The sequence below is a fragment of the Mesocricetus auratus genome, unplaced genomic scaffold (assembly GCF_017639785.1).
Source record: "Mesocricetus auratus isolate SY011 unplaced genomic scaffold, BCM_Maur_2.0 Super-Scaffold_100006, whole genome shotgun sequence".
Classification (NCBI taxonomy): Eukaryota; Metazoa; Chordata; class Mammalia; order Rodentia; family Cricetidae; genus Mesocricetus; species Mesocricetus auratus.
Genome location: NW_024429190.1, coordinates 96,224,117 through 96,251,663, shown reverse-complemented (window position 1 = coordinate 96,251,663; position 27,547 = coordinate 96,224,117). Strand labels below are relative to the sequence as shown.

The 27,547-nt window shown below is 38.9% G+C and overlaps 1 protein-coding gene across 5 annotated transcripts in view; it reads left to right on the top strand.

The window, feature by feature from the left end:
• Positions 1-27,547, top strand: part of Grid1 (glutamate ionotropic receptor delta type subunit 1) — a 703,193-nt gene that overhangs the window by 569,245 nt on the left and 106,401 nt on the right. For all 5 annotated transcript variants that reach the window (XM_040747685.1, XM_040747682.1, XM_040747684.1 and 2 more), the window contains 4 exons: positions 17,475-17,576; positions 19,078-19,275; positions 21,112-21,436; positions 22,515-22,653. In XM_040747685.1, coding sequence (XP_040603619.1) covers positions 17,475-17,576; positions 19,078-19,275; positions 21,112-21,436; positions 22,515-22,653 — 764 coding nt within the window. The remainder of the gene's footprint in view (positions 1-17,474; positions 17,577-19,077; positions 19,276-21,111; positions 21,437-22,514; positions 22,654-27,547) is intronic.

The following is a 27,547-nucleotide window of genomic DNA, read 5'->3' as shown; positions in this document are numbered from 1 at the left end:
TCCATGCAGGGAGCGCTCAACCCATTTTAGGTGGTGCCATTCCTGGAATGGTGGTTCTGGGTTCTATAAGAAAACAGGTTGAGCAAGACATGAGGAGCAAGCCAGGAATCAGCACCTCTCTTCCAAGTGCATCAGCTCCTGCCTCCAGGTTCCTGCTGTACTTGAGTTCCTGTCCTGACTCCTCAATGGTGAACAGTGATAAGGAAGTATAAGGCAAATATCCCCTCCCCTTGTACTTGTCATGGTGTTTAGTTCCAACAATATAATCCCTGACTAAGACCTGGGTAAGATGATTATTTTACTCTGGTGCTCTATGGATAAGAGTTACTTTTCTGCTTATTTTATTTTTTGAGACAGGGGTTCTCTGTGTAGCTTTGTAGATCAGGCTGGCCCTGAACTCACAGAGATCTGCCTGCCTCTGCTTCCTGAGTGATGGGATTAAAGGTAGGTGCCACCACCCAGTTGTAGAGTCACTTATCTTCTAAGAAGATCAGGGGCTTCTGCAATGTCAACCTAAGAGGAAGAAACAAAAGGGGGAGGGGCCAAGTTTTGTGAAGTTTCCAAGTTGAACCAGAGCAATTGTGTGTCTCTAAGAATGATAAAATGGGAAGTAAATGGGAGTTGGTAAAATACTGAGCTCACGAATATCACTGGGTTCTGTGTCTTGTCACCTGCTCTAGAGCTCAGGTGAGATATTTCGCCATGTGAATGAAAAGCCTAGGGGATGCTCTTCTTTCCCTTTTTCTGCCTACCTCCCATGCTCCTTTGCTCTCCTTCTGCCATTAAAGAGGCTTATGCTGTAGATTCTACAATGTTCAGAGGGAGTATTTTGTGAGGGGTGTCCAATGTACTCATATTCAAAAGTTCTAAGTTCACGTCCACTTTGGATTATTAATACAGATATAAAAGAACACTTTACCCCACCTTTCCCATCTTTAATTCTTTCTTATCATCATTCTTTTCTGCCCCCTTCCTTCATCTCTCACATCTTCCTTCTTCCCCACATGCCTTCCCTCCTTCAGTGCTGAGGATAGAATTGAGATCCTTGTCCATAAAAGGCAAACACTCTACCCTTGAGTTACATCTGTGGACCTGAACTCATAAAAGCTGTGGAACACTCGGAGTTCTTGTATGTGACAAGATTTGTATAGTATACATATATCCATCATTGTTCAAGAGGCATTATTTTAGAGGCCCTAGGAATACAGAAAGGGATAAACTAGCCCATGTTTATAAGATGAGCACAAAGTCAAATACATCAGAGACTGTTATTATGGATGCATATCAAATGACCCAAGCATTTTATGGTTTAAAACAGCAATAATTGAATTATATTATATCCTATTATAATAATGATATTATATTTTATTTTATCTCACAGATTCTAAATGCTTGGCTGGCTGAAATTTTGCTCCTTGTGACATTTAGTAATACTCAGGAGGGATCATGTGGGTTCATTTGCATGACTAGTGCCTTGATGAAGGGTATTGGAAGGTTGAGCTCATCTGGAACTATCTACAAGAGCACCTACAGTCAGCCTTTTCTGCACTGAGATCTTAGAAGTGTTGATTCACTCACATGGCAGCTGGCTTATCTTACATTTAAGGGTTATGGGAAGATCAAGTGGATCTTTGGAAGTCATGGGATAGTACTTACTCCAAAACTTACAAATTGTAAGTGCAACTAGTTCAAGAATGCCAAAGCTTCATTCCATTATGATCCTGGCTCAAAGTCCAGAATCATACCAGATTGAGGTGCAGATGAAGATTCTAGGTTACAGGTTATTAGTTGCAGTGTAGTCCCTTCAATCTGAAAACCTCAGGCTGAGGGTTGAGCCAGATGACTCTCTCATGCTGAACATGCAAGGCAGGAGAATGAGGATAGAGGTAATAAGTATTCCCACCCATAAGGCAGGACTGAAGCACAGCATCACAGGCCCATGGTGGGCTGAGCTGGTTAGCTCTGTGTCTAGACCCTGTTGCCCCTGTGAAGACAGGAGTCTCTTGAATTCAACTTTGGAGATATTCCATTCTGCTTTTCATGTGATAACTGTCTTCCCATTAAAGCGACACAGGTTGGTTTCTGACAGTCTTCTCAGCTTTTTTTTCTACCTTCAAAAGTTAAGAGACTTGAAAACAATTTCATTTGTATTCTGTCAGTTCAATATAGTAGACTTAATGCTTCTGCCAATGGAAGTCTTTAAGAACTGTTATGAGGTATTATTGTTAAGTTTGTTGATTGCTTACTGCTTTAGATGATGGTACATCTATGCATTTCTTTGAGACATGATCTTCCTTTCCTCAAATTTCCTAAAAGGTTCTGTAGAGTTTTAGAAATTCTATTGTCTAAGAGACATTCTGTGATGTGCACCCTTTGATATCCCCTTGTTTTTCTTAAAGGTCTCCAAAACACCACCTTAAATAGTTATGAGGTCTTAAGAAATAGTTTTACTCTTACTTTCTTGGGTCCATATTTTTTCTCTGAAAACTCTTCAGAATTTGGTTTTGAATTGATAATAATTTTTATTTTTGGAATTTTCAATAAGAAGAAACAGGATGAAAAATAATTTTATTTTTGAATACAGCCAATCTTGGGTTCTATGTATTATTCCCAAGTTCTGCTTTAAAGTAGACTTCCTTCTCTAGCTCAGCTGTGAACTATCTTTGTGTTTGGGCATGATTATAATATGTATCTATGAAAAATATAATATGTATCTATGCGAAAATCTGCCTATAGTTCTCAAATCCATTAGTTTATTTATCAAAACTCCTACTTTTCATGTTAATGCAGGGATCATTATTCTCAAATTCTTTTTATCACTGTGTAACAAAAACAACTTTTATTTCATCTTCCAATATTTCCCCTTGGATTTCTATAGACAATTTCTTTTTACTTTGTATTCACAAGAAGTTTTCCTTAGTGTCCTTCTAGTTATTTCTTATACTTGGTCTCAAAGCCAATTATTCTTATTTTATAATTTTTCTTATGGTTATATCATATTACCTGGTATCAAATTCTGTTCAAATAATTATTAGCACTTTACAAAACTTTGCATTATAAGTAACATTTTTCTACGTGTATGACTCCTGTGTGTCTGCAGTTTGGACATGATCCAGCCTTCCAAGCCCTCTGGTGGTATCAGCTGAGGTCATTTGGTGGTACTCCCCTAGCTGATGGGCTAGCAGTAAGGATTCAAGAAGGATGGACTACATTTCAGAGTACTGTGCCAGAGGTCATCGAATGGCTGATCTCATTTGAGGCTGTGAGTTAGAATACCCATTTGGTCTATTGAAGCATGGTGGTCTCAGTGTTGTACTATTTACATTGTATATGGAGTATCTAAATGGTTCTCAGTTGCCAATTAATGAGGGCAATTCTATCTTGCAAGAGAGTTTGACAACATCTGAGATATTTTTATTTACACCTTGAAGGATGCTATTGGAATCTAGTTGATAAAGGTTAAAGATGCTGCAAAACATTTTATAAGCCACAGAACAATAAGTCCTCCATAAAAAAGACAAAGAATTGTCTGGCCTGAAATACCAGTTGATGTCAAGGGTGAAGATCCTTGTTGTAGAATGAGAATCTCAAGAGAACAAGGCAGAGGGTGCCTGACATTTTCCAGCTACACTTCAAACACATGAAGTATGAGGTTCAGACCAGATTGAAAGGGAGATGGATTTGACTGTATTGTTATTTTTTGTTTGTTTGTTTCATTTTTGAGATAGTGTTTCACTATATAGCCCTGGCTGTCCTGGAACTTGCTGTGTATATTAAGTGGGCCTTGAACTCACAGAGATTCATTTGCTAAATTCTAGTTTTAATAGCAAATGGAGAAGTTACTTTACAGAAGAGCATGCAGGAAGTTCTTGTGGCATGGTAGTTATATGATAGAAAAGTGTGTAGAATGACCAGTGTCAGAATAACCTTTAGAAGTTACAATCTGATACAGGAGCTGACAGGGAAATCTGAATGTGACATATGCCATGAACAAGAGTTAGCATAAAGCATTAAGAATTCAAGAAGATCTGTTGCCTCTGCTCATGGGGAGAAAATAAGTTTTCTCAAACACAACAAACTAATAAACATCAAATTAAACCTTCGAAGAAAGATAATTCTTTGGAAATGCAATTCTGGTAAAAGGGGAAATACTCAGGAAAAAGGAAACAATAGAAATAAATGCACTTATAGTCAAGAACTCAGAAATTAATGTCCAGTTTGCTTACTCCACCCTACACCTTCATGAGTAAAATTTGTCAGAATCACTTAAAACCACTGAATATTTCCCCAGAAAGATCATGTGGCCACAGGAGCCTTGGAAATGTATTGTCTAGTCATTTGTGTAAAAGCTTGCTGATCCCTAGGTAGATCTTCAACTTATTTGTTCATTCAATGGATATTTTAAATTGTGTGTCAATGGATATTTTAAATTGTGTGCTATGACACAGAAATCATGTCAGATGCTTAGTATGTGGCAGTAGAAAAGACAAATATCCTATGTAGCATGAAAGCTGTTTTTCACAATTACAATGTTTTAGAGAGTGAAGAAAATACTGCTTGATAATATTGCAAGCACTTAGAATAAATGACCTAGGAAGGTTTTATCCTAAGTATAATTCATAAGGTAAGAGCAGCCAGATGAGAAAGAGCCAAGCTTGGGATGTGAATCAGAGAGATAAGCTTTATCAGGAAAGAGAAAGAAGGTTGTAACAGAGCTCTATAACAGGAAAGGACCTTGGCTTAAGAGAAAAAAGAACAGGCAGCCAATGTCACTGGCTTGGGGTGGGGCTTAGAGAGACAGGTGGAGAGTTAGTGTCAGTAACATTTAAAGGATAGACATGGACCAGCTCTTCATGAGTCTTGAGATCTTGGAAAGGATAATTCATATTTAGTGAGCAAAGATGTGAATTTTAAGAAGGAGATAATAATAAAATAGTTTCTATATTCAAAATGAAGGGAGGAAAACTCTCGAACATTTTAGAGGTTAAGTAGACAAGAATATTGGTAGGTCAAAGTGCTAGACAAGATGTAATGGTGCTATAAACCAGTGGCTGTGCTTCCCAGCTTTATTGTTGCCGATGTAAATTCAGGCAATGATTCAGTTGGCATCAGATGTACTCAAGGTGATATTATGATGGTTCACAGACCACACATACTGACAAAGGTCTACAGTAATGAGAAAATGCCTTCTTAATGACCCATTTTGTTGATGGGTTAATTAATTAACTATTCATTAATTGAGGATCAAACCTCAATTGAGGAATGCTAGGTCTGTGCACTTCTCTTGCCTTAAATGCCATTTATCTGATCTATTTTACTAATACTTTCCCACAATTCAAAATACTAGATATCAACACAAAATGGTTTGGAAGGGAAAGCCTTACTCAGAGACTTTGAGTCATAGTAAGTAAGGCAGCACTGGAAGAGGAGCCAGCCTTTTGTAGAGCTTCTGATATGGGCCATAACATGGGTTTGTTAAAAGCTGGAATGTTCAGGAAACATGATATCACAAGCAATAATGAAGAAATGCCCAGGGGGTGATGAAACACATTAATTCTCTAATAAGATTTTATTGAGTGAATCAAAATGAAGAAGCAATAGTGTCTGTATTAAAAGAGAGATAGTCTATTTCTGAATAGACATGAAATTTTAATATATCATGCAGAGCATTACCACAGCTCTATGTCAGAATATTATATATTTGACAAAGGGAGATGCCTACTCCTGAGGATGTGAGGGGATCATAAGAGTGAATTTTAAAGGATGAGTAAGAATTAAAGAACAAAGGGAAATGGAAGTGGCCAGTGAGAGGAGATGGCCCAAAGTCTAGAGAGTGGATGATGGGAGAAAACTTGCCACTTTTTTTTTCAATATAGAGGCTAATAGAATGGGCTGGCAGAAAGCAGCTTGTCAGAATTCAGACTTGTAACTAATGGCCACAGTGTAGTTAATTCTATAAAAATTAATTGCATAATTTATTACAAACTAATGAGATTTAGAAAGTTGTTAATATGGGTTTGAGCATAGCATAGACACGAGAGAAAGAAATAGACTCTTGTGTAGTGGCATCTTGTTTGCTTGCTGTCTCTTGGGTTGTAGTCAGACCATCCTGCAAGAGATGCTGTGTCTCATGGAGCAGAAGACCACAACCCAAGAGATGGCCATCCATGCACTTCTCTTCCTTATGAAGGGTCACGTCCGCACACTGAAGGCACACCCTAAGGTGTGGCCATTACCTCAAGTCTATAGGCAGAACAAGTGCCACTAGGAGTATGATGGGTTGAAATAACTTGCCAAATATTCCAGGCTCACAAGTGGGAGAAATGGGATTCCAGCCTGGTGTTCTGCAGCACCGTTACTAGAACATTCAGTTCATCTGAGGAGACAAAACCAATACACCTAAGACAATTAAGGAGAGGTACAAAGCCAAGCTTGCAGCCATAAGCTGGATCACTGTGTAGTTTCAAAACGAAAATGGCTTTATTGTTTTTCTTGTGATTACAAAAGCCGTGCTTCCTCTCTGTAAAGCAATTCGCACATTACAGAACTGTGTTGTGCCAGAGAGAATGTTCACTGTAATCTTATTGCTCCAACAATGCCAGAAACAGCCACTTCTAGCAGCCCTTGTGTTTAGGCAAATGTGTGTATGTTCTCACAGAATGAAATGAGCATTAGAAAAAGTTAAAGCATGCTATTTTTAATATTATATAATTAATACCTTCATGGAATTTCTTGCAGGCAAAGATTCACTTAGGTTTTTTTGAGACAGAGTCTTGTTATACAGCCCAGGCTGGTATTGAACTTATGAAACTCTTCTTGCTCTGCCTCCTCTATATAGAATGAAAAGTACATGTTATTGCACCTAGTTTTATGTTATTCTTGAACATTTAAACAAATGTACTCAGTTTTTCAAATAGATGGGTGTAATAGTTATTTATCTTGTGATTGTGACAATATTCTGACAAAATCAACTTAATGAAGATAGAGTTTATTTCATCTTACAATTCAAGGTTGATAGATCATCTTGGTGGGAAACTTTGGGATGGCTGCTTGCATTACATCCACACCAATGATGCAGAGAGACAGACATGAATATTTGTGCTCAACTCAATTTTTTCTTTGTATTTAGTTCAGGACCGAAGCCCATAGAATGGTGCTACCCATTGTTCAAGTTGGTCTCTCCAACTTAATTAGCTGACTTAAATAGTTCCTTACAGGCCCGCCCAGAGGCCAGCCTAATTCTACATAATTCCTCACAGAACTGCCCACAGGCTGTTTCTGTCAAATTGATAGTCAACAGAGGAGGCAATTTCTTGTCACTTAATGCCATCTAGCTCCAGGTAGTTAAGGCACTATCACTCAAGTGTCATGTCATGGGTTGTATTGTTGCTTTGAGAATCCTTCCCTCTAATCATCTTTGCCAAATGGTTATAAACATATCAGAAGACAAGTTGGTTCTACTCTATAGCACATAGATTCATCATTTTCAAAATGTTTATAGGAGCACATAAGGCATTTAGATGCAATTATCTGTACCCATTTGATGTGTACAGATAAATGCATGTTAGAATATAATTACCAGGGCACTCAAAATATAGAACACTTCCATTATCCACGCAAAACCCTTCTTCCCATTACATGTGATACTTTCCTTCTATTCTCAGCCTCAGGCAACAGTGGATCTATTTTTTTATTACCTGTAATATTGCCTTTATGAGAATGTCATATAAATAGAATCATGAAGTATGGAGTCTTTTGTGTCTGGTCTCATTCACTTACTATATTGCTTCTGAGTTTCATCCATGTTGATGCATGTGTCTGGAGCTGCTTTCAGTTTCTGAGATAGTATTTGGTTGCATAAATATACCACAGTTCGTTTGTTCATTCACCAGCTGACCAATTTGGAGCTTTTGTTTTATTTTGCTATTATGAATAAAGCTTCCATGAAAATTCTCATACAGATATTTTTATGAGACTATTTTACTTTTCCCTTATAGAATGCTTAGAGGTGGATTTGCTGGGTTGTATGGTAAGTGTATGCTTATTTTGTAAGAAACTACCATACTGTTTTCTAGTGTGGCTTGCATATTTTACATTCCAGATCTTCAAAAGTACTTGGTAATATCCACCTTGGATTTGGACTAGTTTAGTAAGTTTTTCACTTTCTTATGGTTCAGAAGCAGAGCATACACAATTATTTTATGTCTTGGACTTTCAAATGCATTCTTCATGGTGGCAAGTCATTTCTCTACATCTGAAAATTAAGTGTAGGTTTTCTTCAGATACACCCACTGTGAGTCTTGTATTGAATATATGTAGACTCAACACTGTCCCATAACTCTTGAACCACGTTTTTTTTCCTTTAACTTTACTTTGTGGGAATTTGGTAGTATGTGTGATCTTCTTGCCTCTGTATGTATCTTGAAGTATTTCCCCTTTGCTGGAACTGCTAGAGGAAAACAAAGAGTAAATACATCATATGAGCATAGACCAAAACATTCTGAAAAGGACTCCAATAGCATTGGAAGTGACCCTCAGAAGGGACAAATGGGATTACATGAAATAAAACAAAACAAAAACAAAACAAAACTGCACAGCAATGGAAACTACTATGAGAGTGGATAGACTATAAAATGGTAGAAATCTTTGCCAGCTACCCTTCAGGCAGCTTGGCTGTATTATTGATAATCTATAAATAACTACAGAATTAAATACCAAATAAACAAATCTTCTAGTCAGTAAATAGACTAGTGAACTAAGCAGACAGTTGTCAGGCCAGCAAACATTTTCCAAAATGTTCAGTACCCTGCCATGGCCATCAGCAAAATGCAAATTAAAACTGCTTTGAATACTCTGGTTTCTCTTTAGAAGATACACATTTTTCATCTTTAAAACTACTTAGAGATTCTATCTTACCTCAGTCAGATCACCCAGAAAGCAAACAACAACAAATGATGGCAATTACGAGAGGAAAGTACTTAGTACTAACTGATAGGAACTGAACTAATGCAACTACCATGGGGAGTCTAAGAACAAAAACAAAAACAACAACACTTCCCACAAAAACCAGAACTACCACATGACACATGACCAAATGACATCACTCCTAGAAATGTACTCAATGACCCTAAATCCTATCATAGAGATAGTTGGATATCTGTGTTTACTGCTGCATTGTTCAAAAGAAAATGGACTAGATGCCCTTCAACAGATGAGTAAACAAAATTCCCGGTACTCAGGAGACAGCTCAGCTAGTAGGATACTTGATGTACAAGCATGAGGACTGTTTCAGTTCCCAGAATTCATGAAAAAATCCACGTGTGGCAACAAACAGTTTTAACAGGACTAGGGATTCAGAAGCAGGAGGAACCTGGGTCATTTTGGCTAGTTATATGCTCAGATAGAGATGCAGATAGAGATGTTGGCTTCAAAAGTAAGGCAGAGAATGACTGAGAAGGACATCCTACCCAATATTGACATTTGATTTGGTTTTCACATGCACATATGTGTGTGGACAAATATGAGTAAATAAATAAGTGACTAAAAGAGCATGTGGTAAATGTATATAATGGAATTTTATTTGTCTATAAAGAAAAATGCAATCCTGATAATTTCAAGAAAATAAATGGACCTGGAAATTTATATGAAATGAAGTGACTTAAACTCAGAAATACTAATAACATATTTTCTCTCATGTAAGATTCTACATTTTAGTTGTCAATATATTTTAAGTATGCACATATATATATATGTATATAACACACACACATATACATATTCGAGGATGGGTATAAGTCATGAAACTACGGTTTCTAGGGGAGAGAGAGAGTTCACTGATGGCATCATTGTTGTTGTCTGTCCTTCCATCCTAGTGAGCTCTTAGTTGCTTGGGCTTTGGAGTAGCAGAGGCTTAAGCTCTGGTGTGGCTGTCTCTTCCATCATGAGCCTGATGTCCTGGCAATAGTTTTGCTACCAGTTTTCCTCAGCTTTCTTTCCAGCATCCCTGGGCAAGTCTCTACTTCTCTTTTGGTGAAGGTTTGTCATGAAGCTTCTATGCATCACAGTTCTCCTCCTTCCCTACCATTTCTGATTCTGGCAGCTTTGCCCTCTGAACAGGAGTCAGCTCTTACTGGCTTGCTTTAAGACTGTGTCACTTCCATCGAACTCTCAGTTCCCTGTGCAATTGGCCCTGGTTGAGGGAATCTCTCAGTTCTTCTCTGCCAGAGTGAGTCCCAGAGTGTCTGGGAGCTTCGGGAGTTTACTGCCCCCTTCCTCAGTAGGAGTATATTAACTTGGTGCTGACTGATGACTCCATACCCAGTCTTGGTGGCCATTATGTGCTAGAGTCCTCCAATCAGACATTACTTTGGGAATCTTGGTCACAGATATTAGCATTCTGTTCTCAGATGCTAACATGCTGCTTCTCAGATGTCTTGTTTCTAAGCACGTCTCCCTGCATTTGGCCTTGTTTATGACTTGTAATTGGCAATTGGCTGAGCATGTAGCTCACTGGCAGAGTGGCTGCTTAGCATTTGTGAGGCCTTTGATTCAATCTCCTGAACCCCTTTCCTCAAAATAAATGACTTACAATCAATTTTCTGAAATCATTGTTGGCTAAATGTCCAATTCAAACTTGCTCAAGATAATGGATTCTTCTTCACCTTGTTCCCCATTTAAGGCTATGATCCTTTGAAATACACAGAATTCATTTGTTTTCCAATATGAGTGGGCAAAGGAATGAAAATAACAGAGGGCATATTATTTTAGGACAACCTCTTTAGTGAAATGATAAATACACAGTCACCATCACCACTCTGTCCCACATGATGCCATCTGCACTCTGCAGTCAAAGGTTGGTAAGAATATAGTTGACATGGGACATTTGTATGACATGGCATATAAATGAGTTCTTCTACCTTTCTCTTGAGACCTTCCTACAAGGTTCAATAGTAGCAGTTAGCAATACTTTTTATCTTTTATCTGTTATTGTGTTGGATATTATGAAGTATGGGATTTGTGGTTAAGTGAATAAACATTCTTCCTTCCCTTTTCCTCCCTTACCCCTTTCCTTCCCTTCTATCCCCTATTATCCCTCTTCTCTCTCCCTCTCTTACTACTTCTTTGCTCAGCTCCTGGAAGGAGCAAGGCTATGAAACTTGCATCTGAGTTATAAAGTAGTCAGCTTGCCTCCATTTTCATCCCACCTCAGAGAAGTACACTTTAAGATAACTCTGCAGTGGGGTTATAGATCACAAAGTCTAATCTTCAAAAGGAAGCTATTCAGTTAGGGTTAACAGCTCTGAATTTACTATGGATGGGGCTACCAAGTTCTAAATCTTCACATCTTACAACTTGCAACCACAAGCATGTCGAGCACCCCAATTGACTCAGGAAATACATTTTTCTGAGACCATTGGCTTATGAAATTTATTCTCCAATTGACTGATCTCTGGAACAGTTGTTTGTCATAATCAGATTTTGAGCCCATATATCTCCTTCTAAGCCATGACTCTGTACTATAACCCCTGGCTCCCTCCGTGTTTCTGGTCTGGGTAGAGCAGATCTCCACAGTAAATGGAAACATGGCTCTTATCAACCAGCAGCAGTACTCGTTTTGTTTAACAGTGCTGGAAATTAGTTTTTCAGGCACTGATCTTGACAGGTCAGCTGTCAAAAATGGGTGTCTATGACCATCAATCCATCTACCCCATAAACAAAACCCTGTCTACAAAATGCAGTCAGTGTACTTAGGTACAAATGAAATGGTCTGGAGCTGTGTGACTAAGTGTCAGGGCTTCTTAAGTAAAAGGCTTTCCTGACTTTCCATTTATCAACTCTATCAGCCTCATTTGACTCTTACTGACTGAGACTTTCTCCTTGCATTCTGATCAGGGAACATCAGATGCCCTGAGGGTGGAGGTGTGGGACAGTCCCCTCTTAAGTCGACTGGCTGCAAGCTTGAGAATTACTTTTAAAATCCATTGGGTTCTCTCATTGGAACTATCTTGATCTGTCCTCGCGTTGTAGATAGTATGTTCTGAGACATTGCCTCTCTTAGAAATTGTGAGAGCTCCAACTCTGGTCTTAAGATTTGGGCAAGAACACATAGCTTTGTGAAAACAGTCTCAGCCGCAGGCACTGGGCTCTAGCGTCATCTGAGAGAATAATAAGCTTTCTTGCCCAACATGAAGGATCCTGAATCCTGGAACATGGTTGCACTTTGATGTGCTTGAAAGGCAGAATTTGCGTTTCACTTTGAAGTAGTTCTTCCTTTGCAGGCTACAGGATGCCTACAGGCCAAAGAGAGAAAGTTGATGTTAAAAGAAAACAAAAAAAACTCTGTTAAGTCCCAGACACTTTAAGAACCAGATATAAGGATGACAACAGGCTTAGAAAGCCTTTTTTTCCCTTTCTTATGATGTCCACCTTGAGTTAAATGTTCTTCCATTAGATTTGACTGAATATTAACAAAAATGTTCAATGTCATCCTGCTTTCTTAACAGAGAAGGATTTCCTCTCTTCATGATCTGGACCTTACCTGTGATTACTTCTGTTTCTAGACCATCCAAGTTTAAGGGGCTCTACTTTAGCATGGAGTCTTAGGATATGAGGCAATGGTAAAGTTAGCAGTATGCCTCCTCTAGGGGATGGGGTACCCCCTCCCCTGCCCATAGTTTCTTGTAGTCAGAACATGGATTTATTTGGTTATTTGTATTAGAATGGCCTTAACTAAATCACAGATGAGTGTCTAGATGTACCTTTGACTTTCAGTCCCCAGAAGAACATGTGATAGAATTCTATTTAATCATTGTGCTAGTTATTGTTTGTCTAAAGCTCCTTTTCCCTTCCTGCTAAAGTAGTGGAAATCTTATTAAAAAGAAAATGAGCATAAAGCAGGTAATAATGACTATTCACTATCACTATGCCTACATGCAACATATATCACATACATTTTAACATACCTTGTTCCATTTTTATCAATACATTTTGTGCACATAGTTAATGTCATATAAGACATGTTTATAACCTGGGTGGTGATTGTTAACTAAGCTATTTTGTGATAGGTCATCCCTAAATTATTTTATTCTGTTGACAGCCTCTCAACTTGGTAGGCAAGCAATGCAAATGTATTCTATTTTATAAATAAGAAAAGAGAATCTGAGTGAATATATTAAGCAAATAATTTATTGATGACTTTTTGTGTCTCAAGTGCTTTGAAGTCATCCAGGTAAATGGTGAAAACAGCTGGAATATATATCGCTCATTCATAAAACCTGATAATTCACACCTAAAAGCTCCCATCTTCTCCAAACTTACAGCATTTATAACAGTTGGTGGCAGAGAGGAGACTGAAGTCTCAGGCAAGCTTGGAATTAAACAATGAGAATGAGCAAGGCCAGCTGCAGCCTATGGTCCCAGATAGTAGAGTGGGAAATCAGGTCCCACCACTGCCCCAGAGACTTATCCTGGGCTTAAAGCTCTGGGGACCACCTTTAGTGCATCATCTCATAAATCCTAGGGACTCTGATAAACATTAGCTAGTGGTAATGAATATATCATACTAATGTATGGTAATAATGCGTGGTGTTTGCACCTTAACACCATGGGAGATGGGTGTTGGAAATGATTAGTGGAACCTCTACAACTTTTCTGTTATTCTAAAACTATTCTAAAGTGAAAGTGTTTTTTAAAAAATGAGTTATAATTTATCAGACCCAGAAGGAGAGATATAGATCCTGGGAAAAAAGAATTGAACATAAGGTTCAGGAGGGCCCATGATGAACGTGGCAAAGAGTAGAATTGTTGGAGTCAGGAAACATGGCTATCTAAACTGAGTGGGATGAAAGATGGAGTGGATTTGGGCTTGGGAAAGCTGTTCTTTTGTGTCAGACAAGAATATTTGGAGTGACTCTGCAGGAAATGAGAATTTATTAGAAAATGGTAATTTACATACTTTGTGTTTTGACTTGTTTTGAAATATTTTAAAGATGTATTTTATGCATATAATTGTGTTTACTTGCATGTATGTCTGGGTACAATATGCATGCCTGGTACCCATGAAATATGGAAGAGAGCATTGGATCTTCTGTAACTGGAATTAAAAATGGTTGTGACTACCATGTAGGTGTTGGAATCTGAAACCTGGTCGCTTACAAAATCATTAAGTGTTCTTAACCACTGAGCCTCTCTCTAGGTCTGGTTAATGTATTTGAAAGGTGTGTTCCAACACATAGAAGATGGACTACAGGAAAGTTGGTAGTAATGGAACTGATATAAAACTATAGTGATGGTCAGGAGCAGAGTAGTGCTCCCTAGAGCCTTGTGGGTAGAAAACAAAGTAAGCATCAAGAAGCATTGAAAGACAAAGCTCTTGTTCAAGTCAACTAAAGCCTATGTAGGCAAATGCTTTAATCTGTGGTGATATCTTGCTTGTACAAATAAAGCCTGTAGGAGATCAGAGAATGGAGCTTGCCACTAGCTAACTATAGAGGTCTAGAGGTCTGTACAGACAGACAGGAAGTGAGGTAGCTAGGCATAAACAAGATATTAGCATGGAGAAACAGGAAATCATTCTCTTGTCTGCTGAGATGCTAAAGAGGTAAGGTGTGCTGTGACTTGCTCCTTTTCTCTGATTTCTCAGCGTTTCCCTCTGTATCTGACTTCGACTTATTATGTTCTAGACCAATTAAGAACTCTATTCACATTGTAGCCAACATCTACTGATATTAATTCCATCTTAAATAATAGTACGTATGCCAGAGAATAAATAATTTAATTTAGAGCATGACCATATTCTCTAAAGAGCCCCACACCACTGCTAATTAACTTACAGCACACTGGAGTTAAGAGCAAATTGAGGTGACCAGAATTCTAATCAAAGACATCAAGAATGTTTAATAGTACTATTCTCTGAGAACTGAAACAAAGAGGAGGAAATAATGTAGTTATTTCCCACCGTGGTTCCCCAAAATAGAACCCAGACTCAGTAGATTCATGAAGCTTATTAAAAATTAAGGCTGGGACTGAAGAGATGGCTCGGCAGTTAGAGCACTTGCTGCTCTTGGAAAGGACCCAGGTTCCATTCTCAAAACCTATATAGCTAGCTGCTCACAATTGCCTATAACTCCAGTTCCAGGAGATCCAATGTCCTCATCATCCTCACAAATATCAAACACATGTGATACACTTACATGCATGAGATGAAACAATACATATCAAATAAAAATAAATACAATATTTCAAAAGCAAAATAATAGGCTTGTCTAAGACAAAAGTAAAAACTCTGTCAAGAGCTTGGTTTTCTGTTTCCTTTGTGTGCTATGGAATGGATCTGATGGCCGGGAACAGGTATGCATTTTGGCTATCTGCATCTGCACCCCCTAACTGTTTAGCTGGCACTGGAGCTGCCTAATCCCTGATGTGTGGTTCATGCTTCTGGGTGAGGGTAGTGCTTGGAGGTGTCTTTTACTGTCTTAATGATTCAGAGTTATGATGAAGGCAACATTGGCATGAGGATATGTCAACTGGATATTCTTGCCTATGCTGTGATTGGATTTCTATAGCTGCTGCCAAGCATCCTTGACACAGAGAAGGGACATCTTAACACTTTGTTACTCTGGCTTGATTAGGCCCCTGGTATAGCACTCTGCTTAGCTTTCATCAGTCAGGTTGTACTTGTATTGTGATTGCACTTGGTTGTGAGAATTTAGAGTAGAAACAAAAAGGAGAATGGATTAATGTAAATAGAGTTCTTAATTGGTATAGACAATAAAAAGCTGGAGTCAGATATAGAGGGAAATGATGAGATATCAGAGAGAAGGAGCAAGCCACAGCACACCTTACCTCCTAGTGTCTCAGCAGACAAGAGACTTATTTCCTGTTTCTCCCTGCTTATATCCTGTTTCTGCCCAGCCATCTCACTTCCTGTCTGTCTGGTTAGCTAGTGGCAAGCTCCATTCTCTGATACCCAAACAGGCTTTATTGGTGCAAGAAAGATATCTCCACAGTCCAAAGTGATAATAAGAAACACCAGACTTCTTTTAGGCTGGATATGGGATTGATTCTATATGTCTCAATTTAATGGTTTTATTTTAGGTCAGAGTTGTAGTATCTTTAAGAATGTTTTCTCAACTTATCCAAATGTAGCTTGTTAGGTTTAAGTGTCAGAACTCCAGAGAATGCTGTGAGAATAGACATGTCCTAAGTGCAGCTTTGGCAGCTCCTTTGGGGTCCCAGTAGCCCATGTCTAGAGGAATATATCTGGAGTTAAAGAGATAGCTTGTGCTTCTTCCCTAATGAAGAGTGGGTACTGTCGATAGCTGTTTGATCCATTAACTGCTTGCTATATAAATGGAGGTCAATAGATCGCCAGCAACAGCAGCATCACCTTGCAGCTTTGTTAGACATGAATAATCTCATCTGAAAGTACATAGAAAAACCATGTGACTCGCACATATCTGTAGTTTGAAAGCTGCCAGTTTAATTTACAGCAGTGGCTCACAATACTTGCTGAATGTTAGAATCACCAAGAGAATTAATATATCCATATCTTATCCACCAGCAGACAATTAAATCAGAATCTCCATAGACAGAGCAAGGTTTTAGTATGTTCAGAAAATCCCCCATGAAAGACCCCAACACACAGCTAATCTAGTGGCTCAGGGAACATTCCCTTTGGCCAGGCCTCAACATTCTGATTTAGTTGGTTCTAGAATTGTCTATCATCTCTCTTCTCTCTTCAATTCATAATTAGGGTTGTTAATAACACAAGGGTTTGATCATTGCTGCTGTAACCAGTGTCTCTTGAACACTTTTGTCTTTTCTGTTTTTCCAAAGACAGAGTCCTGTCTCTCCTTAGCATAACATCAGAGATGCAACAGACTATTGTATACCGCCTAAAGCCTTATAAAGATACTAGCAGATACCAAGCACGGGTACTTGGCCATCACATCTACTTACACATCATAGAAAGTTTTAGAGCTTATGCTCAGCAAAGGCAGGCAGAGAGAACTTAGCCCTTGGTGTTGTAGGCCCCAGCATGCTTGACAAGGAATATACGTGTTTCTTTGTTAGTTACATTATTATTCTACTTAAATTTAACTTATTACGGTACCATCAGAGGGAAAGTTAAAGGCATGGGTAAGGGAGAGAGCACTTTGTAGGACACACAGTGGGGTCACTTTCATGGAGGACAGAATAAAATTAGATACAAAATTCATTCCAGGGGTAAAATCCTTCAAATTCGCTTCATTTTAGGGATTTTGGAATTCTGGTGCTCTTGGTGAGTTGATGGAAGAAGTGAAAGTTTCAGTTTGATGCATCTCTGTCCTCTTGATGGTTTTGAGATGCTTCTGGGTCTCTAAGAGGTCCAGGCTGTTGCTGTCTGCCTTTCTGATTCAAGATTCTAGTTTCACTGGAGTCCTAAGCTGCATACCAGACTTCCACCCCTTACTCTCCCTTATGTTTCTCCACAGCTGGCGACCTGGGACTCGGAGAAGGGCTTGAATGGCAGTCTGCAGGAGAGACCCATGGGAAGCCGCCTCCAAGGACTGACTCTCAAAGTGGTGACTGTCTTGGTAGGATCATGGGGATGCCCTGGGAACTTCATTTTCCAGGTCTCTGACTCAGAGGCTCCTCTCTGGTTAATGTAGGGTTGAGGAGGGTTGAGAGACACCTGAGTTTTCAGGAGTCCTTTCATTCAAATAGTTATGTGGGGCAACCTAAGGGGGAGTGAGATGGAAAAGTCTCTTCAAGGACTTCTGGTACCAGTAGGGAAATCTCCGGAGTATAGTGTAGAAGGATTACTCATGTCAACTGCTGCTGGGCTCCTACAGAATCCTGCCTAGATCTTGACCTATGGCTGCTCCTCAGGTGAACAATATGGGTAGGCAGGTTTCCCAGGAAGATGCTTGGGGGAGGACATTCTGCTATCACCCAACAATGCTGAGGGTAAATGTGATAATAAGTGTGTCATGAATAAATGTTAATTACAATTTTTCTACATACTTTTCCTAGAATCACAGACTGTTACAATTGTGAGACTCGGATTAATATATTTAAATTTATTTTTCTGTTTAGATTTATATTTTTTCTCCTTTTGTTGTAGGCCAGACATGGCTCAACTCTTTCATTCACTCTCAGGAACTCAGAAACCTTTGCCTGCAACATCTCTTCATTTCTTACGTGTAAACCATGAATTAGCCTTAAATCCTATTTCTTTTAACTAAAGGAACTCCATTACATGCATTACCAGGGGGCTCTCTGCCCTCAGCTCCTTCATATTCAATTTCATGCAAGGTGAAATGGTGTGGGTGGCTGGCAGAAATGTTTTCTGGATGCTCATCTACCTTCCAGGGCATAGATACAGTGTGTAGGTGTGAACTCAGTGTGGTTGTGGATTCATGATCTTGGGGTTTAATCTTTCCTATTCTGTGACGTATGGTATAACATTGGACTGTTAATGGGCACTTATTTTCTAGTACAACCTGATAGATGAAATGCTGTCTTCCCTCTGTCTAATATCACGTAGCTTTATGACCATGCATTATTCTTTGTGATACGTGTCATAATTCTTAGGTGGCTCCCCTAGGATAATGACATCCTAAGGACAGAGTCCTATGTCAGTGTGAATTCTGTAGAAGAAGGAAAGAAAAGACACCATTTTATGGTGGGGTCTGAGGGTTAGGATAGAGGCCAGGAATAAATATGCAGGACAATTAAATCCCTGCTGCCCCATGCTGACCTGCTGTCTGGAGCATTACTCCTGTGCACTGTATCTTGACTGTCCATAAAGTGTTTTCAGAAAAGTGCAGGGAGTTCAGTCTCTGGGGAGAAATAGGGTAAATACCAACATTGTACCATGGTTGTTGCTACTGATATCATTATTATCCATGCTGGGGATGAAACCTAGGACCTTATATATGCTAACCATTTGCTTTAGCACTGAGCTATGTCCCCAGCCGTAATACTAACATTCTAATTTACAATTCATCAGACTGGTCTATGTACCAATGTCCTGGAAATTTATGTCAGTTAGCCTGTTGTTGGCTTGAAGAATATTCATTCTGTTTTCTACAGGAAGAACCTTTTGTGATGGTGGCTGAGAATATCCTTGGACAGCCCAAGCGTTACAAAGGGTTCTCCATAGATGTGCTGGATGCATTGGCTAAGGCTCTGGGATTCAAGTATGAGATATACCAGGCCCCTGATGGCAGGTATGGTCACCAGCTCCATAACACCTCCTGGAATGGGATGATCGGAGAGCTCATTAGCAAGGTAAGTTCCAGGATCAGGGCCAGAAAAGAGGGGCATTCCAATATGTCTCCAAGAGATCCCGAAATCTAACCCATTACATAGTTGAGTCCTTAGGACTACAGAAAGGCACCATTTTCCTCTGTCTTCCATGCTGTGCCTGTTTATGCTCTTTTCTTTTCTCATACCACAATAGTCTTGACTTTTCCATTCCTAAACATTGCTCATTCCTTTGGAACCTACCCTCTATAATAAACCTTTTCTGTAGTTCACCTTTAATAAACCACTTCCATTCTTGGACTGACATGGGAAACTCAGTCCCCCCACCCAATGAGTTCTAGTGAGTGCTTCTTCCATGTTTTATAAACTACTAGTATCTATCCATGCAAATGTGAGGTGTGTAAGTGTAAATAGGCATGTTCACGTGTTGGCTTTGTTATGTGTTGAAGGTGTGGCATCTCCATACATCTTTCATTACACATTTCATCCTATCTGTAGACTATATCCTCTGAGTTCATATGGAGGCCAGAAGACAACTTGCAGGAGTAAATTATTTCTTTTCTTTCACCATATGGGTCCTAGGGATCAAACTCAGGTTGTTGGGATTCGCAGCAGGCCCCTGTGCCTGTCGTGGCATCTCAGAGGCCCTATCTCTCAGATCTTAAATATGGTTCAAACACTTGCAACCTTAAAAGAAATTTCTGGATCTTTGGTTCCTGAGAAGGAAGACAAGATGCAGACATTCTCTGGCACAGGCATCTTCAATATTTCCCCCATGTTATTCTATGTTGGTGGTTCTCAAACTGTAGGTCTCAATCCCCTTAGGGGACAAATGACCTGTTCATGGGGGTTGCCTAAGACCACCAGAAAAACACATATTTACATTACAATTCATAACAGTAGCAAAATCACAGATATGAAAGAGCAATGAAAGTAATTTTATGGTTGGGAGTCACCACACATAAAGAACTGTATTAAAGGGCTGCAGCATTAGGAAGGTTGAGAACCACTGCCTTAGCACAGAGTATGTGCATAAAACAAGAAAGTTAGCAAGATGGCTCAGAAAGTAAGAATTACTTGCTGTTCCAGTCTGAAGGCCTATGTTTGACTTTTAGAAACCATGTCAAGGTAGAAGAAGAGAACCAGTATCTGAATATGTCCCCTGACCTCTATACTCACATGCACCTGTACACATACCCCTCTCTTCCTTCCTTCCGTCCTTCCCTATTTCCTTCCTTCCTTCCTTCCTTCCTTCCCTCCCTCCCTCCCTCCTTCCTTCCTTCCTTCCTCTCTCTCTTTCTCACACAAGTAATAAACAAAAACTGTTTAAAAATCAATGAAGACTAACACATTTTTGAGATGTAACATACTTGTACAATCACTTCACTTCTGAAGTATTTTGGAAGTACAGTCAATGGATGTGGGATAATGGAAGTTGCAGAAACTTGCTGGAGAAATATCTGTGCCCTTTTAGATTACACTTCTGTCTAGTGCTGAGTTTCAGTATTGTGGCATTTTGACTAGAACATAGGCAGAAAAAATAGGAGATAAAATTTGCTAGGTGAAATGAAAGGAAAGTAAGCGTTATTCATAGGAAGTGAAGATTCTTTACTTAATTTTATTGTCTAGAAGAACTTTTTAAGGAGATTTTTAGGTCCAGGGAGAGACATCTATTAAGATGAAGGAGGTAATAGACAACATGGTGTTGGAATTTTTATAGTCTCTGAATTCTCTGGGGTTAGCTCTCAAACCCATAGCCTCTGAGCACATCTTTGAAAGGGGTAGGCAGACGGTGGACCTTGACCTAGGGTGGAAATCAGCAATGACCTGAAGGTCACCTCGCATGAACTTGTCTTTCAGAGAGCAGACCTGGCTATCTCTGCCATAACCATCACCCCGGAGAGGGAGAGTGTTGTGGACTTCAGCAAGCGATACATGGACTACTCTGTAGGGATGCTCATCAAGAAGCCCGAGGAGAAAATCAGCATCTTTTCCCTTTTCGCCCCCTTTGATTTCGCGGTGTGGGCCTGCATTGCAGCTGCTATCCCTGTGGTTGGTGTGCTCATATTCGTGTTGAACCGGATCCAGGCTGTGAGGGCGCAGAGTGCTGCCCAGCCACGACCCTCTGCCTCTGCCACCCTACATAGTGCCATCTGGATTGTCTATGGAGCTTTTGTTCAGCAAGGTACAGTCCCAGTTTTCTGTTGTCTGAATAGCCCTGGGGGCCTAAAAAAGCATATCCTTTGGTAAAATTCTCAGATGCATATCTCAAAAGTCGTTTTAAATGTAATTTTATTTGATCTCAGTACAGTACCAATATCAGGCTGCGCTCGGTTTTTCCAAGCAATATCAGGTAGAAATTAAATAAAGCACCAAAGAACTCAACTTCCATTCCTGATTCTCCATTTTAGATAAAATTAACTTTGGATTTCAGGCATTTTTCTCCCCTCCCATGTTAGATTGATTGCTATACATATGGAACTCTGAACACATGTCAGCATAGTGCAGCAATCTGTAAGCAGTACTGCAGTTGTTCCTAAAACACAGTCTCCCACTTTTGAGAGGCCTCGTAGCATTTCTCTCCGATGGTGAGTTGTAGGATTGCACAGTTTTGACCAGAAACAAATTGCAGAGTTCTTAATGTGAACCTCAGCTCTGTGTGCATCTTGGCAAAATCTTTTCAAGGTTATATAAGGGGGATAGAGAGGGAGAAACTTCTTTCTACCGCCACCTAAGGGACCAAAGAGAAATAATTGGCCACAAAGAGGTAGCTTCTCACTGAATGTTACACATAGTGGTTTCTGAAAACCCTGGAGGGAAAAATCATCCCGTGAGAGCTGAATATTAATAAAAGTGATATGAGCGATCTCATTTCTCTGAGTTAAAAGAAAGTCGCGAGGTCTCCAGGTAGGAAGAAATTCTTTATTTGCAGAATTCCTAAGTGTACTCTATGTGAATTTGAAGTTGCCAAAGATCTTACATTGAACGCTCGCCCTGGAAGTTTTTGCCACAATGAGATAGAATCTTCTAGCTGGAAGAGTTGGTGTTATGGCAAATTTCTCATCACTAGATTCCAATCCTAATTTTCTTGCCTTTTACCATCCTCTGGCCTTTCCCCATGTTGCTGATTTTAAGAACTTTTCCTTAAAAAAAATGATGTCCTGTGCACAAGTGATAGAAATCTTTGCCTTTGGCCAAGGAGGGCAGAACCTTGCTGGGGACTGTGGCAGGGAAGGCACAGCTAACCCCTCTGCATTCTGCAGGTGGCGAGTCTTCCGTGAACTCTGTGGCCATGCGCATCGTGATGGGCAGCTGGTGGCTCTTCACCCTCATTGTGTGCTCCTCCTACACAGCCAACCTTGCTGCTTTCCTTACAGTGTCCAGGATGGACAGCCCCATAAGGTACGTCTGTCCCTCCCCGATCTACAGCAGCTCTGATGCAGTCTTGCCGAGGCTGCCTGATGGCGCGGAGACACCAGCCAGAGACAGACTAAGGCTCTGAACCTGGAGAAAGGGAATGTTTGACACGAGGTGGGCCCTGATCCTGCGTTTTATTGTAGTCATAACTATATACATATATAAATTAAATTATATTTATCTGAGCATTTAAATGTTGATTATAAAACTAATAAGCTGAAACACAAAATTAACAAATCAGATTTCTTCAGACCTTTGAAAATAGAATGTACTCATTTAATCAAAATTTTATCAACATTCGTTTAAAATTAATTAAGATTACAAGTCTAATATATCTTTACATCTTCAAAGATCTCAAAATTATTTTTTTAAAAACTGAGCCCCGGAGATGGCACAGTTGGTAAAGATGGCAATTGCCAAGGCTGGTGACCTAAATTCAGTCCATGGCACGTGGAAGGAAAGAACCAGATCTCTCAAGTTGTCTTCTGACCTTTACACGCATGCCAAGATAAACGTGTGCACACACACAAGCCAAATATTTGTTTTTCTTATATTCATAAAATTATAACAGCTTCATGAGTAAATTCTTGTTTTATTTAATTAAAGTATAATTTCAGATGACCTTCTTTCGTTTTTTTGTGAAATGTTAAAATTATACAATGGAAGAATAAGTTCAATGTCATGAAGTTTCTCTTATAATGCCTTGATTATGATCAGATCCTTAAATGCAGTGTAATTACCAAAACAAAATAAATAACAAACAAACAAAAAACACATACAAGGACAACAACAAAACCAAAGGTAGAAAAGTAAGTGACTGTTAAACCTGAAGGTGCCAAGGGGCGGGCAGGCCTAGCTGGGTAGCGTGGGGGTTCCAGTGTGTCCTTTCACCTGGGGTCTGCTGTAGGGTTCTGCTCTTCTAATGTTTGTAGCCCGTTGTTTTCACCATTCAACCTATTGGCTCTTGTGTTCTCCTCGTCTCTGGGATCTCTGTTTCCTTTGCTCACAACTGCCTATTTAAGAGTTCAAATTCCTTGATGAGGACTCAAGATTCAGGTTGATATTATCTGATATTATTATGAAATTGACATTTTAACTGGGATAATTATAGATTCATATGCAGGTGTAAGAATAGCATAGAAAGGTCTCCTAAGCTCAGGCTAGTTCCCCTCAGTGCAACATTTAGCAACACTGTCATATTGTTTTACAACCAAGTATTGATACTGATAATGATTGGCTGGTATTATTGAGTTTTTCCATTAAATGTGCTGCATAAATAGAATCATGCACTCTGACTGTGGCATTTTCAGTTAGCCCGATTCCTCAGTGACTCTTCCAAGTTGTTGGTGTAGTCATAGTTCAATTGCTTGTCAGTGATGAAGCATTCCATGTACTATAGTTTGCTAATCATCCACCCATTGGAGGATATCTGGGCTGTTTCCAGTTCTTGACAATTATGAATAAAGCTACTGTGAACTTTTCTGTAGGTTCTTGTCTAAACATAAGGTTTCATTTACTTGTGATCATTGTACAATAGTCCAATTGCTAAGGCATATGATAATTGAATGATGGATTTTATAAGAAACTGATGGCACTTAGTGTTATTGACATTTTTATTTCTTTATTCTGATATGTATGGAATGATGTTTCACTGTGTGTTAAATTTTCATTTTCCCAATGAGCAACATGAGCACTTTTTATATGCTTATTTACTTATACATCTGATTTTATCTGTTTCTCCTTTTCTAGTTGGATTGTTTGAGCCCTGCCACTGGCCACTGAATTTTGAAGGTTCCTTGGCTGTTTTCTACTTATGTGTTTCTCACGTGTTTTATTAAATGTAATTATTTATATGATATATGATTTGCAAACATTTTATTCCACCTGTAGCTTGCATTTTTTTTTTTGGTTTTTACGAGACAGGGTTTCTCTGCATTGTTTTGGAGGCTGTCGGTCCAGCCTGGCCTCGAACTCACAGAGATCCGCCTGCCTCTGCCTCCCGAGTGCTGGGATTAAAGGCGTGCGCCACCACCACCCAGGCCCACCTGTAACTTGCATTTTAAATCTCCTAAGGATGGCAGAACAAAGGTTTCAATTTTGATGAGTTCTAATTTAGGACATGTGCCTTCCTGGGTCAGTCTTGCTTTTGACATCAAGTGTTAACCTGGCCTAAGATTTTGAAGATTTTTCTCCTTCTTAAAAATTTATAGTTTTATATTTCTCATGATGCTCCATAACCAATTTTACATTAATTTCTGTATTTGGATTGAAGTTCTGGTTGAAGTGGGTTTTTTCTTTATTCACTCATCCAAGCATTATTTGTTAAGAAGTATGGACTAGGTATCATTGAGAGAAGTTTAGATACAACATTCTGCAGGAGATCAGGCTCTGCTCCTGAGGGATCAATAACTTAAAACAGTCTACCAAGAGTATGTGGGGAAAGATGAGAATAAACATGACCGGTATTATGAATGTTGGGCTGTTTCTTCAGATGGAGTGGTCTGCAAGGCTCTCCTACCTAAAGAGAATTGAGTGATTGCATGTGTGAATTTTGAATGTGGTGATTGGACTGAGACCAAACACCAAGATCAGATGTAACGTGGGAAACTGTGTTGTCAGGTTTAGAAACAAAGGCTTTGCATCTTAATGTTTTAAATTAGAATCACTCACTACTACCAGATATGGACTCAGTGGCTAAGCAACAGATTGGGAGTGTTCATGGACAGTCTTTTTTCTTTTAATTGCATGAATGTATTTTCTTTTTTGAAAAGGAAACTTGAAATAAACAATTTTAACATTCATTTGGAAAGGATTAATCCCTTTTATAGAACTGTTTATAAGTCAAGCCACCCCTGCCAGGAACACTATAAATGTAAAGCCTTCTTTTTCTCACAAGGTGAGCGTCTGTCCCTCCTATTGACTATACTATATAGAGATATAATAAAGCTAAATAGCATATCCACAGATGTCAGTTCTCATGATTACTGTGTGGACATGTGCTAATATATACATTCTAAGCAGTTTCAAGTGTAAAATCTATCACTCCACAGGCTTTTATTTATTCTGTAGATTGTTTTCTGTGCTAAAGATTTTTTAGCTTGTTATAATTTTATGTGCATATACATGCTACTGTTATCTTTAGTTTTGGGGTCATTCCAATAAATAATACAATAAAGTGATTGCCCAGCCCAAACACAAAAAGCTTCCCCAGTACAGTCTAGGCTTTATTCACATCATAAGTTTTACATATGATGTGAAGTGTTTTACTTCTTCGCATGTGGAATATCCAGTTTCCCAACACTAAGTATTGGAAAATCAGCCTCCTCCAGGGGTGTATTTTTGGCAGCTTTGTTCAAAACCCATTACCTGTGAGTACACAGGTTTATCTCCAGGGTCTCTGCTACCTTGTATTGATCTGTCTATATCTTCTGTGCCAATATTGCACTGCTTATGCTCACTCTAGTTTGTATGTTACTTTGACATATGTCATGTGATGCCCCACTTTTGTTTATGTTCTTCAGACTGATTGGGTGTTCAGCAGTTTCTGCTGATTAACAGGAAGTCCAGGGTCACTTTTTTCTATTTCTATGAAAAATTACTTGATTTTTGATAGGGCTGCTTTTGTTCTATGAGCCAAATTTGAGTGACCATGGCTCAATTGTCATGTGTCATGTAACCTAGGAACACAGATTTAGATTATCCTTAGTTGCCCCTCTGATTTACTTATCAATGTGTTTTAGTATGGAAATTTTAATATTGTTCATTATTACAATCTATGAGTACAGCTTAGTTTTCCATATATTTCTATCATTTGCAAATTTTTTACTTGTCTCTTCTGATTTTAGAGTACATCCTTTACCCTGTTGGCTAAATTTATACCTAAGAACAGTTGATGCTTTATACTTGATTCATTTTTATATATCTCATTGTTAGTCTATAAAATATTACCAATTTCGCATGATAATTTTATATTTTGTTTTATTATATTTTATGTGCATGGAAGCTTTGCCTGCATATATGTAACATGTTAATTTTATATCTTAAATCTTCCTTCATTCCTGCATTGGTTCTCATACTTCATTGAAATATTTAGGGTTTCCTATATAGAAAATGATGCTGTCTGCAATTAGAAACATTTGTACTTCCTATTTTTTAATTTAAGTATCTATTTCCTTTTCTTTCCTTATTAGTTTGTCTAAGATTTCCAGTACTATACAGAATAGATGTGTAAGAGTGAGCATCCTTGTTTCTAGTGTTGGAGGACAGGCTCACAGTCCTTGGCCACCCAGTGTGATGGTGGCTGCTGGCTTTATGAATCTGCCCTTCACACCCAGTTACGATGACCCCTTTCCTAAGTAGTTGAGATTGTTTTATTGTGAGGGAATTTGAGTTTTGTCATGTCAGTTATATAATTTTTTCTCTGTTATGCTAATGTGATATATCCCACTTATGGTTTACTTGGCATCAGTGTTCATTTAGGGTGTTAGCCTGTCATTTCCCTGTAGTTTTTTGGTTTTGTGCCAGGGAAATGGTGGCTTTATACAGCAAATTTGGATCATCCTCTAAAATACTTTAGAAGAGTCTAAGAAGGATTTCTCTAAATGTCTTGTATACTTCAACAGTGAAGGTATCAGGTCCTGGCATTTTCTTTTTTGGGAGGGTTATTTACTGATTCAATCTTCTTACTGTTGATATTTTCTATTTCTTCATCATTTATTCTTGGGAGGTTGCATGCTTTTATCCATTCCTTTTAGGTTATTTGATATTTGGCATATATAGTTGTTCTTAATCTTTTATGATATTTATATTTGTATAGTATAAGTTATCTTGATTTTCATTTACAGTTCCATCCAAGTCTTTCTTTTTTATATGTTTAGCT